General features: G+C 44.9%; 1 protein-coding gene across 1 annotated transcript in view; it reads left to right on the forward strand.

The window, feature by feature from the left end:
- Positions 1 to 1,131: 1,131 nt before the first annotated feature.
- The window catches only part of SPOCK3 (SPARC (osteonectin), cwcv and kazal like domains proteoglycan 3), a 356,641-nt gene continuing 342,961 nt past the window's right edge, over positions 1,132 to 14,811 (forward strand). The window contains exons 1-2 of the mRNA XM_006111699.5: positions 1,132 to 1,271; positions 1,513 to 1,686. Coding sequence (XP_006111761.3) covers positions 1,513 to 1,686 — 174 coding nt within the window. The 5' untranslated portion in view covers positions 1,132 to 1,271. The remainder of the gene's footprint in view (positions 1,272 to 1,512; positions 1,687 to 14,811) is intronic.

Below are 14,811 nucleotides of genomic sequence, written 5' to 3' on the forward strand. Positions count from 1 at the left end.
CACACTGAGTTTAGTTCCTGTAGTTAACTCCTGTAATTCTCCCCCTTGCATCCTGCTATGGAACTAAAATACAAACCCAGTGGGTACAGAAACCCATGACATTTATAAAATGGATACACTATTCTCAAAGTCTATGTGTCCCTAATATCTGTCACATTAGGGGCTAGACTGAAACTTTCATAAGTGGTGAGTGACCAGATTATTTTACTAATGTGTTGTGTCTTATACCTTCCTCTTAAGCATCTTGGTCTGGCAAAGGTTAGGGACAGGGGACAGGACTGAATGATCCAGCATAACAATTTATATGAATTTCACTAGGCTGTTAGGGCAAACTTTAAAAAACGATGTATGCATTTAGGAGTGAGACTGACTTTTAATGAGATTTAGGCACCTAAAGGACAGACCTGTTAACTAGAGATGCAGGCAAGTTCCTAGTATCATTTTCCCAAAGGGAACAAGGTGCTTTTGAAAATCAAACTAGGCACCTACCTACATCTTGATCTAACCACCACGGTGCCTAAGCCACTTTTGAAAAGGGATTTTAGGGCCAGATCGACAAAGACATTTAGGTGCAGATAGTCGCCCTTGTGATTTGTAAAAGCTTCTAAGCAAGTTGGGTAATTACCTAAGTGCCTACCTTCGTAAATCTGGCTCTTCGGCAGTAACCCTGCCAGCAGTTACAGGCATGCTTAGCTTTCCCCATGTGATTAGCCCCATTAAACAGAATGAGATTACTGGCGTATTAAGCCCACGTGTTGCAGAAATCAGACCTTAGTTTCCTGACAAAAGTTTCCCCCCAGAAGCACTGCCGCCAGGGTGGGAGGGCAGAAGGCAAACAGCAGCTCAGCCAGCCCCCCAGGAACGAGGTGCTAGTATACTTTGTGGCCTGGGGACGAAGTTTTTCTGTTTACCTGGGCTTCAGGTTTCCGACTTTCTGCGGCCAACGTGAAGCCTATGGGAAATGATCATTATCAAAGCCCGGGAGCTGATCCCCCCAGCAGTGCCAAGCTCTGCGGGTTTCAGTGCAATCCGCGCGCTCCTCGCCTCTGCACCAGGGGCCGCTGGCCCCGCGGCGTGTGCGGGGCTTGGCTGGGAGCCGTGCGCCGAGCGGGGGAGGGCCGGGGAGGAGGGCGGGGTGGAACGCGCGCCGGGAGCTGAGTGGACGGCTCCAGACGGCGGCGCGTGCAGCAGCTCCAGAAAGAGCCGGAGTCGGCAGCGTCGAGCTGCCTTTCCAGTAGGAGCGGGGAGCCCTGTGCGGGGCTTGCAGCAAGGTGATGGGCTCTAGTCGGCATTGCTCTACGCGCCACGGCTTCAGCTCCCCTCCTCTCCCGTCCCCGCCCTGCAGCCTCCGCTGTGTGCAGGGCGGGGGCACCCCCTACTGCGCCTCTCCTGGGCTCCCGCTACCTGCTCTCCTCCCGCCCCCTTCCTTCGCTCGGGGAGCGCTGCCGAGTGACACTGTGCTGTGGCTTCTTGTTTGCAAACCCCCCTCGCTTTGTGTTTTCTCTTGCACAGATGCTAAAGGTGGCAGCCTTCATGTGCGTGTGTGCAGCAGCCTGGTACAACCCGGCTCTCGCGGCGGCGGCCGGGGGCAGGTCGGACAGCGGTAATTTTCTGGATGATAAACAATGGCTCACGACCGTCTCCCAGTATGACAAGGAGGTCGGGCAGTGGAACAAATTCCGAGACGTAAGTGGTCCCCCCCCCTCTCCGCCACCTACTCGCCTGGGGTTAGCTGCAGCCGCGGGTGGACTCGGCCCTTCTAGTGGGGGGTGGGGAGCAATAAGTTCGCGGAGCCTCTCGTGTTTTTCTGGAAGACCTGGCATGTTTCCCCGCGCCCGGCAGGCTGGAGCGGAGCTGTGCTCAGTTCCCCCCTGCAGGCTGGCTTGGAGCGCGTCGCACAACCGTGGCCCTTGCGTGCAGCCATCGCGGCGGTGCGGGTGCAACTTTTCTTGACTGATGTTCCTGCACCATGGCGGGGCGCTGAGAGTAAACACGCCGCGAGCGAGGGGAAGCGGCGCCCGCCCGCAGCGCTGCTGCTGCGAGGCGGCCCCCCATGGGCGCCTGCCGCCGAGCAGTAAGGCTCGAGCCGGTCACTAATAGGCCTGCTAAGAACTTCAAGGCAGAGCGGGGAAGGTTGGAGGATGCCGGCTCCACGGAAGCGGCGGGAGAGACGGAGAAGGGGCCGTTTGCGCAGCAGGCGGCCGGGGTTAGTCCTGGCATCACGGACGCACGGATCGTTCTTGCTACATTAACTTCTAAATGACGATGCGTTCCCCGCCTCGAATTCCTTGAACCGCGGGCCTTCTCGGGGGGCGCCAATACAAGGGTTAAGTCGGGCTATGCCTTTGGCAAAGGGTCACTCAAGTACAAGAGACTCTTGTGGCCAGATCTGGCATCTTCTTGCTGTTGCACCGTTACCCCTGAGATGTCTGCCGCTCCTTTCAGTCTTTCCAGCTGATTTGAGAGGAGCGCTCCATCCATCAGAAACTGCCCTCTTCCGTTTCCAGGGTTTAGGATGTCAGGTGTGTGCTAATCCAGGGCTAGTCAAGCACGTTTCCACTGGGGCATAGCCCACCTGGCCAGCTGTTTTCCTTAATTAGAAAGGGCAATAGATGCACTGTACCAGAGTTTGGCCTCCAGTGACCTCTGTAGCCTAAACATGAAATTCACAAGGCATCAAAAGAGCAAAGTGAAAAGGGGGAAGAGGCAGTTGCCAGTGCAGGCGATGAAGACAAATCGGGTTCAGCTTTGCTAATCAGTTCAAGTGCAATCATGAATACTCTTGACAAATTGTTCCATGTATAAAATGGAAAGGCAGTTACGTTTCTGTTTAATGAGTAGTGGTTTTTCCCCCCCTCTGAAATGAGGTTAATGTCAGTGCTATTGAAATATGGATTGTCTTTCTCTCTCCTGAAATGAATTACTAGTCTGCAGAAATAGTAATTTCGGACTTAAAATGTACTGTGTGCCTTACAGTTTGTGTCAATATTGAAATTCATTTTGTAACATCAAAAACTTCTAAGTATTAACAAGATATAATGTAGTCAGTGCTACTTTTTCTAATGCTTTTTATGAAAGATGGATCCTACTATAGAATCTAAGTAATGATATAAATAGATTGTATAGCCTAAGGTATTTCAACTGTGTGGAATTGGTACCTCAACATTTTAAAGCTAATTCTTGCACAGACATCATAAGAGTGTAATAGTGATTCTGATCTTTGAGATCCTGTCAGTTGTTCTCATAACAAATTAATTTAGTGGAAGCAGTGGATTTTTACTTTTTAAACCTTTACTGCAAACAAAATTGACACTTTCCATTATCTTTGAAGTTTAATTAGGACAAATGCAAAGGACACTACTTAGGAAGGAACAATCAGTTTCACACATACCAATGGGAAGGGACTATCTAGGAAGGAGTGCTGCAGAAAGGGATATAGGTGTCATAGTGGACCACAAGCTAAATAAGAGTCAGCAGTCTGATACTGTTGCAAAAAATTCAAACATGATTCTCGGATATATTAACATGAGTGTTGTGAGCAAGACATGAGAAGTCATTCTTTCACTCTACTCTGCACTGAGTAGGCCTCAATTGAAATATTGTGTCCTGTTCTGGGCATCACGCTTCAAAAAAGATGTGGAGAAACTGAAGAAGGTCCTGAGAAGAGCTGCAAAAATGAATAAAGAGCTAGAAAACATGACCTATGAGGGAAGACTGAAAGAACTGGGCTTGTTTAGTTTGGAAAAGAGAAGACAGAGGGGACATGATAAACTTAAAGAACAACAAATAACCTGGTAGCACCCTAAAGACTAACAAAACATGCAGATGGTATCATGAACTTTCATGGGCACAACCCTCTTCTTCAGATAAGTGGGTTGTGTCCATGAAAGCTCAGCTACATGTTTTGTTAGTCTTTTAGGTGCTACTAGACTATTGGTTGTTTTTAAGTGTTTCCCGTTAAAGACTAACTTGGCTACCTCTCTGAAGCTAGGGGACATGATAGCAATTTTGAATTATCTAAAATGGTGTTACAAGGAGGAGGGAGAGAAATTGTTCTCCTTGACCTCTGATAGGATAAGGAGCAATGGGCTTAAGTTGCAGCAAGGGAGGTTTAGACTGGACATTAACCACCCTGACAGGAAGTTGTGCCTAAACACTAGAAAATTCCCTAGGGAGGTTGTGGAATCTGCATCACTGGAGCAGTTTAAAAGCAGCTTAGATAAGGATGATCTAGGTCAGGGGCAGGGAAATTTTTGGGGTCAGAAGCTGCTGACCCACAGAAAAATGAGTTGGGCAATGGGGGCTGATATGGGCTCCCCAATGCTGCTGGCGGAGGGGGGGGGGAGGGAGAAGGAGCACTGAGCCCTGGAGGGGGCCGAATCCAGGCAAGCCAGGTACTAAATCTGGCTCTGGTGCCTTAGGTTTCCCCACCCCTGACCTAAAAAGGGGCTTGGTCCTGCCATGAGGGCATGAAACTGGACTTGATGGCCTCTTGTTCCTTCCTATTATTTTAGGATTATCTTTGATGTGCCCTGGTGTATGTATGTGGTTATGGGTTTTTTTTTCCTATCAATTGTAGGAACTATGAAATCATACATCGTGTAGCTTTTGTGTCACCCTTTCTGCTGAGTGGATTTCAATTTATCTCTTACCGAGTTAGTTTAAAATTCCAGTTTTCAAAAACTTCTTTTTTTACAGTTTGTCAATAACACATCTCTGTGGTTGACTCTAGTGATTCTGGAGAAATAACTTCATTTTCCTAAAAAGGAGCCATATTCAATGCCCTTCTGATTATTTTACTTTTAATGTATATTCTGAAAGAGAGAGATGAACTTGAGGACTAGGATTGCATGAACAAGAAATCAGAACTACTTCTACATTTATGGGGAAAATGTACTTCCATGGTGTTTATCACGTTGAAAACTTGTATAGTGCATTATGCGAAACACCTCTTAAGTACTAATATTTGTTTTAAAACATTAAGGTGTTGTGCTTCGGTATTTCTTTTTTCCGAAACATGCAGTGCTATGTAAATATTATAGTATGAAGTACTGTTGTGAACAATGCCAAATAACTCATAAGTTAAATTTTTATAAGACAGTTTCAGTTCCATAAAAAGTCTTCCTGACAAGCTGGAGATGCTAAGTGCTGCCTAATGTCTGTCTCTTGGGTGCCCATTGGCATATACTGTAATATTGGATATTAGCCAGATAATTTACTCTGTGACAGGTAAGTATCCCAAGGGTTTTAAAAGTAACTATTCCAAGTGAACACTGAATACAGATTTTTAGGCAACCCTTGTAAGTATGCGGACTTATTCCTTGAACAATCTCATGGTTTTATGACCCTGATATTTCAGTGAGGATTCTAATCTTATTTTTCATATGGAATAAGGGTTGGTTGCTAAATATTAACTATTCTAACTCATTAGGAAGTGTTTAGAATAGTTATGCTTCATTGCAAAATAATTTCTTTTAACTGGTGGTGGTTTTCAGTAAACCATAAAATATAACGGGAGCAAATTAATAACTTGGAATTTATCTGTTTGTGCAAAAAAAGGAACTACTACTGGCAGTTCTTAGATAACCATGTTAGTGAATCTGAGAAATATTGTATATAGCAGAACTGTATATAGTAGAACTTGTTTGACTTGTGACTTTTTTTTTTAAATCTTGACACTGATGTTGGGGCTAACTATTGCGGCTTTAAAAACTTTTAAGAAAAGCAAATGTTGCCTCTTGCCTTAAGACCTAACAGCACAAATACATGTGTATAAGGAGTTAAAATTGGAAGTGCAGCTTTGTGAGGTCTGTGTTTATAACTTCTTTCACTATTCAGAAAGAAATCTGTTTTCCACAAACAAAGAAAAACACAGATGTGTGGGCAAGATGGAAATTTTTGGTGTGTTAATTAATGGCTTAATTTTTATGAAATAACTGCTGTTGAAAGTAATGACTAACTTCTGTTCATTGGTTCAGTTGAAGAGGTTTTTTTTATATATTACAATGAAACTGAACTCAGGGTAGTTCAGAAAGATAGTTCATAGACATGACATGCTCTTTGCTAAAATTAAATCTGATTTAACATAATCATTCTTAACTTAGTCTCCTAAAATGTCAGTATTGTAGGGAAAGTTTAAGTAATGTAGCCATTCAGCTGATATTATTACTAACCTATTAACAGAATTTCAGCTTTGTATAGACAAATACCTAACCTATTTTACTCCTTTACCTGGACCTGGAATATCTTTGCACTGCAGTCCTTGATTTTGCTGACAAATCAGTGGAGAATTATGAAATTGGCCTAGGTAAAGGACGTGTCTCACTATAAAACGCTGGAAAGTTTTGTGTGTATGTTGAGAGCTGCTGTTTACTGGCATTGATCTATGTACATAACTCCTATGTACAGCACTGGTATTGTAAGAAAATTAGGATAGAGTTTTAATGATTTTTTTTTTTTTTTTGGAGGGGGGTAGTGGAAGAGTACTATAATTCACTCTGTATATAAGGTTCAGAGGGGTAGCCAAGTTAGTCTGTAACTGGGGAATAAAAATAAAAAAAACCAAATAGTCTTTAAAGTGCTACTAGGCTAACAAAACATGTAGCTTTTGTGAGCACAACCCACTTCTTCAGATGACCGGAGTGTTGGAACCTTTGTATATAAGGTGCAACCTTTTATTGAAGTACACCTTTATATATAAGGTGTACTCATTCCCATGAGAATCAGAAGAAGATCAGAGATAGAGCTGTATCTGATGTGCTTAGTGCAGCTTGTGAAGGAAAGAGGGGTAAAGGTGCTTTAATGTATCAGTTATGTCTCCTTAGTTTCACTGCTGACTACCTGCAGACCCAATGCCCAGAAATATGCAGTGTGTAGTGTATGCTAGTTTTCAACTGTTGACTAAGTGCTTCAGCCATGCTATGTTTTCGCTTAGCTACATCCTGCATAGTAGTGACTGTGAATGGGGTGTGTGAGTAGGTGGTGTTAATTTGAGGTGATATTTCTGTTGGCCAGATCCTTTTGGGTTTATGGTGTGTGTTGATGGACTTAAGCAAAGCAGCTACTAAACAACCAGGAATTTGGTTAATAATTCTTATCTAAATTTGTAAATTATCACTAATTTGAAAGAGTAGTATGCAAGTTGGCTGGATCGTGATAATAGGATAACCTCCTGTTATAGCAAAAAAAGCAGTCAAGTAGCAGTTAGCCATGCTACCCAATTTTCATGTTAAATATACATGTTTTCCATGTAGATTTCATTATTTCTATATAGAAATCTGACAAAGCAAAACCTAGGAAAAGGTTCTTTCTGTGGCTTATTTAAAGTATTTCCAGTAATCTCTTGCTTCAGAATGCCTCATGCCCAGCTTATAATGTTTACAGTAGGACACAAATTTTGGCTTGGATGCTGATTATTTTTTGTATCTGTTTCCTGAAGAGCTAGAAGTTCAATTTTAAGCCATGTCTATACTAACTGGAGAATCAACGCTGCAGACGTTGATCTTTTGGTGCCCGCTGTAGTGGGTCTAGTAAGGGCCTCTAAATTGAACACCTGAGGGCACACCCATCAACTCAGAACTCACAATTGTGTGGAGTAAGGGAAGTTAATGGGAGAGTTTCTCTGGTCAACCTCCTGCTGAAGGGCCTCTGGAGAAATTTGGCTTATGGCAAGTCGACTCAGCTACATTATTTACATAGATGGAATTGTGTATATTTAAGCTGACCTTGCAGCTCTTAGTATAGACCTGTCCTTCGTCTCAGATACTGTATGCAGAAGCACAACTCAGTATATATTGGGGTTAGGGGTGAGGGAAATATTGAACTTGTGCTTATGTAATGCTGTATGTGGTGGGGGTTTTAAAAAAAGTATGGTAATTACACTTCTAAATTGTGGTGTACTTTAGAAAAGTTCCTGTTGGTGTAATTACCATGCTTAGATGCACTCTCTCCACCCCCCCCTCCCCCCACTACCCCTTAAGCCTCTGGTATACTGGCTTGCGAGCATCACTGCTGTAGTGTCAGTTTTCAAGAATGCCTCTTGCGTACCATTTCTAGTATCAAGTTAAAATAAGCTACATTTGGAAATTTAATGCTCTTACAATGTTTGCATTAGTATGTTAAAAGCAATAACATTTACTAGTCCAGGATTTCCAGGACATTACCAGCACACTTTTCTGTCTCCCCCCTCCCCCCCGCCCCCCCCACTGATACTTAACAGTTGCATGGTTATCTCCCTGGTGTCTACTTACGTTGCAGCTTTTTATTCAAAATTAAATTTGTGAGGAGGACTACTGATTCAGAACTTGTTTATGGTTACTTCACTACTATAAGGTGTAGAAGGATGTAGGCTTGAGGGACAAAATAAAAGCAGAGTGTGTCTGTCAGTTTGGTGCTAGTGGGGGAGCAGTGGAAACCGTTAGCACTACTCTGTGGGAAAACTGTCTTTGACCAATAGTTGCTTGAGACTGTTCATTTGTCAGAGCTTCAGTCAAAAGGTAGGTCTTGTATGCTACTACAGCAGTGATGTGCTATCAATGCCTTCCTTTTTTTCTGGGTAGGACAGCTGCTGATTGTGCCATACCTTAAAAATGGCAGCCAAATAAAAATCTCCTTGCTTTTTGCACCTGACTAGGGGACCCAGCGGGGTTGGCTATGAACTCAGGAATGATTATCACTCATTTAAAGTTCATTCTCCTTTATGTTTTATTTCTGGGAAGCATCACCTCTTTTTTTTTTTTTTTTTTTTTTTTTTTTCTTCTTCTTCTTTTTTCTTCCTAGATGGAATCAAACACTTCAGCGCATGCATTATTTAACCAATAATGGCCAACATATCCTTTCAAAGCACATTATGATCAACTAAAGAATTTGAGTATCTGAGGAGAGAGACATGAACCATTATAGAGGTTATAAACAATGTGAAGTATTCTTTACAACTGATGCTTTTTTGTTTTATAGTAAAGCCTTTGACCATTGGGGAAAGAACAGAATGCTAATAGAAAAGTAGGGCTTCAATCTGAATGTTTGCTGAGAGGCAGCAAGGGGTGGAGGACAGGAGCTGGTGGTGGGGGAGTTGGCTTAAAAGCTAGTTCATCCAGTACCGTCTCTGGGGTGCTGCCTGCCCCTGCTGCCTCTTTTAGAGTCAGCAGGCTGATGGATAGAGGAGGCTGCTGCAAAGCAGCCCCTGTTGTAGGGGTCCCAGCAGGGAGCTGGGCCCCACCAGGGGCAGGTGCTGCCAAGCAGTCTCTGTTTGCAGAGGCCAGGGAGGTTTAATTTTTATATAGGGTAAAAGTACAAAGATCTGGTCTGTCCCTTTTGAGATGGGATTTCACAGTCCATGATGCCTTCATGGCCATGAATTCAGTAGAGTACACAAATGTACTGTACCTTAACTAGGAAGTTGCGATTGGAACATCTATGGCAGTGGATCTCAATTTTTTTTTGGCCCACAGTCCACCCTGCTCAATGCAGACATTTCTGTTGACCACCAGCCAACCACCCATTATGACAAAACTGGTGCTGGAGGAGGTGGAGTGTGGGCTCTGGCCAGGAGGTTGGGTGCAGGAGTGGGCTGGGGGTGGGTGGTATGCGCAGCAAGTGAGTCATTTCCTGTGCTTCTATTTCCCCAGCCAGGGGAAGGGAAAGCAGCAGCATGCAGAACTGCTTCCTTCCCCAGTGAGCTGATCTGGCCTGCAAGGCATGGGGTTCACTCCCTCTGTAGTGGAAAGTCAACCTTGCAGGGAGAATGTGCAGTACTGAAGTACCAGCATGGATTTCATGATGCAGGGAGGGAGGGTAACCCTGAGGTCACGGCTCACCTGCAAGAGGACCACAAACCACTAGTGGTCGATGGACCACAATTTGAGAACCACTGATCTATGGTATCATTTTGATGACCGTACTACCTGGAAAGGAAAGTCTGAAATCTGATCTTGAGTCATTGCACCACTGTATCATTGAAGTTACTCTCTATTCCTTTTTCATGGGGAAATGTTTTCACCTTCAACTCTGTTCCAAATGCATTATATCAATCCTATTTAGAAGTGATTGGTTCATGCACTGCTGTTCCCCTGTATGTGAGTAAGGTCTGAATGAGTTCTCTCTGACACCTAGTGATGAGCTGAGATGAACCCCCATAATTGTCTGATTAAAAATATACAGCCCATGTGTTCTGTAACTAAAATCAGATGTTGCATTTTAGTTTCCATAGTCACAATGTGTGTACATAGTGATTCAACACAATGTTTTACTGATATAGTTAAAATTTTTAAGATGATAGTCTGACTCATGCACATTCTTCTGATTATCTGAATTTTTGATTATCTGATCCAGTCCCAGTTAGGTCAAATAACCTGTTCAGTGAAACTGATTAGGTTTTTAAATTGGGAGCGGGGGGGGGGGGGGGGGGGGGAAAAGAGAGATTATTTATAAAAACACATTCAAATTTTTTCCATGTGAAATTGATTTTTAGGCTTACTGATGATGGGGGAGGAGGCTCTAGGACCATACTGTTAAAGCATATGCATTCACTGACTACCTAGGCAGAGGTGGTGTGCTTATGGAATCAGAGTGATCGATTTTTTTGGGGCTAGTGGTTTGATTACAAATCACTTATGTATTGAGTGCAGGTGTAATGAAATGCTGGTACTCTTTGTAAGAGTAAAGATCTGCAGAACTGTACATAGCTTGTCTGGATTGAAGGGTCATCCTGAACTGAGGCAAAAGACACTGCCCAATATACTCATGGGTGGTGTCATGTTACTGAATTTGAGGAAAGCAGCCAGATCACTGCTGCACCCATAGGTGGGGGTGTTGGCTCTAAAAATGGAATAAAAGGGGGCCATGTGGGGTGTTGAATAGAAGCTTACTGTCTGCTAATCCTATGTACGCTAGTCATGTGATTGTATAATGTGTGTGTGGTTAGGAATCTGTAATCTGTGTGGATACTGAATATTTTTCTGCAAGTGGTTGAGCATTGGGCAGAGCCCGGCCTATGGACATGCTAATTAGCGAGGCCCTGTGGGACAATAGCACTCAATGGGCCAAGGACACCTAAAGAATGAGGGCTGGCACCTAAGGGCTGCCAGCAAGGAACACAGGGATAGGCCGCTGGCCAGGTGACCTGCTGCAGCCAAGAAGAGACCAGGAAGGATGTATAAAGAGGCCATGTGGCGGACTCCATCTTAGTACTCAGCTCAGCACTTCATCCCAGAGGCAGCAGTGCAGGGATCGAAGAGCCAGAAAGACCTGTGGACCCATTCTGATCCTAGGATGCGCAACAAGGACTTTTAAGCCAGCAGCTGTAACATCTCTGCTAGAGCCTGCATCAAGAACTGGGAGATTCGATGCATGTAATGTACTATCCTTTAGCAACCTTACTCTCATGCTTTTCTTTATTGTAGTAATAAACCTTTAGATGTTAGATGCTAAAGGATTGGCTCAGCGTGATTTGTGGGTAAGATCCAGAGGGTAAATTGACCAGAGATCTGTGGCTGGTTTCTTGGAACCGGACAGAACTTGTTCGGGATAGGTGGGATTGGGTTCTAAGACCCCCCCCCCCACCTGTGTATGAGGCCCAGGGCCATCTGGGGCACGGATATTGCTGGGGTGTCGGAGGGGTTTTGCTCGTGAGGCTTCAGGCAGCTGAAGCGCTCTGTGGGGCTGGTTTGTGGCCTGTTTGGAGAGGTCACCAGTCTGCGGGCTTTAAGGAGCCCTGAATTTGAGCAGTTCGCCCTGAGCGGATGCCCTCAGCTGTACCCAGACTGGCCCGGTCCGTCACAGGTGGGTGTTAGCTCTTGGTCATATGCTTTCAAAACCCTGGTTGTGGTTTTCCAAATTCATGCTGGATTTCTTTTTTAATTAAAAGCTTTCTTCCCCCGCTCCCTCCCATACACACGGTGCGTCTAGAGTGGACGCTTTTGCGCAAAAACTTGCCAGCTGTCTACACTGGCCACTTGAATTTGTGCAAGAGCACTGACTTTAATGTACAAAATTAGTGCTTCTTGCGCAAATACTTTCATGCTCCCGCTCAGGAAAAAGCCCTCTTGCGCAAGAATACTTGTGCAACAGAGCCAGTGTAGGCAGGGAAAAACTGTTTTGCGCAAAAAAGTCCTGATGGCTAAAATGGCGATCTGGGCTTTCTTGCGCAAAATCGCATCTACACTTGCCATGGATGCTTTTTAGAGGGTGCCTTGGATGGTGGTTAATATTCTCACGTCACTAGGTGGGGCTTTAGCCTATCCTGGGTTGTAAGGCTAAGAGGAACCCCTAGATCTTGAACCTAGTTCTTGTTCCCAACTTATCCTAGCTGAATGGTTATATGTAGAAGAAACTGGCTAAAGTTTCCTAGCAAACTGACAGTGGAAGAAGGTATCAGTGTTTAAAAAGTGCCATCTATACTTGGAGACGAGAAACAGGATGCTAAGGCTTGCTACATAAAACAATAAATCCTTGGGATTATGTATATGGATGCTGAAGTTGCTAGGATTAATGACCTGGAGTCTCTAGGACCATCTTGAGCAGTGGAATTCTTAGTCCATCTAATATGACCCTAAGTGTCCTTTCTCTCCCCCCCCCTCCTAGGGTGGAGTCATCCCAAGTAAGGATGTTAAATTTAAGGATGTTAAAATTAATCGAATAGTTGATGCAATTTGCATCAACTATTGATTAGTCAATAAGGGCAACTCTTCTTTTGAAATGTAGCAAGAGGCCTGCTGGCTTTCATTCTTATTTCAAAGGTGGAAGCGCTGCCAGTTACCTGCTGCATCCCTGTGTCCCCCTGCTCCTAGATGGTGCTGGAGAGAACCTTCTTTTAAGTTGGCTCCCCCTGCATCAGCTCTTTCTTTCCCTCTTCTGGCCTCTTTCTGATAGACATCATTTGACTCTTCGATAAGAGTATTCAATAAGGGTATGTCTACACTAGCCTCCCTAGATCGATCTGGGGGCTAATGAGGGCAACTGGAATTGCAAAGCAAGCCTGGGATTTAAATATTCCACACTTGAATTACATTTTCCTGGCTGGTTGCCATTTTAGAAATTGACTAGCCCGAAGTAACTGTCCGCGTCTACACGCGGCAGTGAAACGGGATTCTGGAATAAAGCCCCTAAATTGAATTAGGTGGTAAATCTCATTCCACCTAATTCGATTCCTCATACCACCTAATTCGGATTAGGGCTATATTCTGGAATCCCGTTTCACTGCCGCCTGGGTTGCAGTAGATGCGGGCAGTTACTTTGGGCTAGTAAATTTCTAAAATGGCGACCGGTCAGGAACATGCAAATCAAGCGCGGGATATTTAAATCCCGGGCTTGACTTGCAATTCCGGTCGCCCTCATTAGCCTCTCTAGATCTATCTGGGAGGATACTCAACTAGTCACAGCCCTAATCCCCAGTTCCTATTGTGCTTTATATTGCTACCAATGCTTATTTGAGAAGTGTTTGTTTCTATGCTATAGTATTAGATTTCTGAGTTTGAAGAGTAGCAGCACTGGTGGTAACCTTTCTCTTTCTCTTTCTTTTTTTGTTTTGTTAGAGAGGTGGTGTAAAGTCAGGTTCTGGTGACATAGGCAAAATCAGGTGTTTTGTCCAAAATCAGAATAGGTGTTGGGCGGTGGTTTTTTGTTGTTGTTGATGATGGCTGACCATGAATTTTAGAGGGTGTGCTATTCCCCTGGCCCTCATTTTGAGTGCCCTACTGATAAAGGGATTAGCCTCATATACCTGGTTGTACCGTAATTGTCATCTTGGGTGGTCCAATCCGAATGCTATTAAAGTATTTTCTTTCGTCTTTGTATATTTGGTTATAACTCTAGCACTCACGTAACTTGTATTTGTCATTCATTTTTGGTGACTTTTTTTATAATTAGTACAGGTTGGACTGTCCCAGATCAAAGAGTTTGCTGGACCAGGGGAGGTCAATGCTCCCCTGCCAGTGACCCTGCTGCCAACTCCTCTCCCGGGGGCTTTCAAGGATGGCCTCCCCGCCCTGCTTCCCCTGCTGCTGCTGAGGGTTTCTCAGTATTCCCTCATTCTAGGCCGCTGCTGCTGGGAGTTTCCTTTGGGTTTCCCAGCCTGGGTGGCCGCTGGGGATTCCCCTGCTGGGACTGAGACTCCCTGGCTGCTGCCTGGTCCCACTTAGATATTCCCTAGCAGGCACTCCTTGGCCACTGCCTGGCTCCACTGCCACCAGCAGTGTCTCAGTTAGGGCTGCCTGGCCATCAGACCCACTGTCCCCAGGTGGGGTTCCCTGGCTGGGGCCACCTAGCTGCTGTCATCACTGCTGCCAGGAGCCCTCCATCCACTTGATCTCACCAGCGCTGGGGATGGGGGATAGTTCCTTGGCTGGGGCGGAGGCTCCCTGATGCCGTCTGGCCGTGCCAATTCCGAGGTTCCCCTGCCTAGCTGCTACTGGCCTAGCTGGGACTCTGCAGATTTAGGCTGTGTCTACACTGGGCCACTTATTCCAGAAAATCAGCCGCTTTTCCGGAATAAGCTGCGAGCTGTCTACACTGGCCACTTGAATTTCCGGAAAAGCAACGATGCTCTACTTCACAGAATCAGCCGCTATTCCGGAAAAACTATTCTGCTCCTGCTTGGGCATAAGTCCTTATTCCGGAACACTGTTCCGGAAAAGGGCCAGAGTAGACAGCTCAGTAGTCTTTTCCGGGGAAAAAAGCCCCGATCGCGAAAATGGCAATCGGGGCTCTTTTCCAGAAAAGTGCGTCTACATTGGCCACAGACGCTTTTCCGGAAAAAGGACTTTTCCGCAAAAGCAGCCTGCCAATGTAGACGCTCCTTTTCCAGAAAAACTGAAA

The sequence above is a fragment of the Pelodiscus sinensis genome, chromosome 4, assembly GCF_052426305.1.
Source record: "Pelodiscus sinensis isolate ZL-2025 chromosome 4, ASM5242630v1, whole genome shotgun sequence".
Classification (NCBI taxonomy): domain Eukaryota; kingdom Metazoa; phylum Chordata; order Testudines; family Trionychidae; genus Pelodiscus; species Pelodiscus sinensis.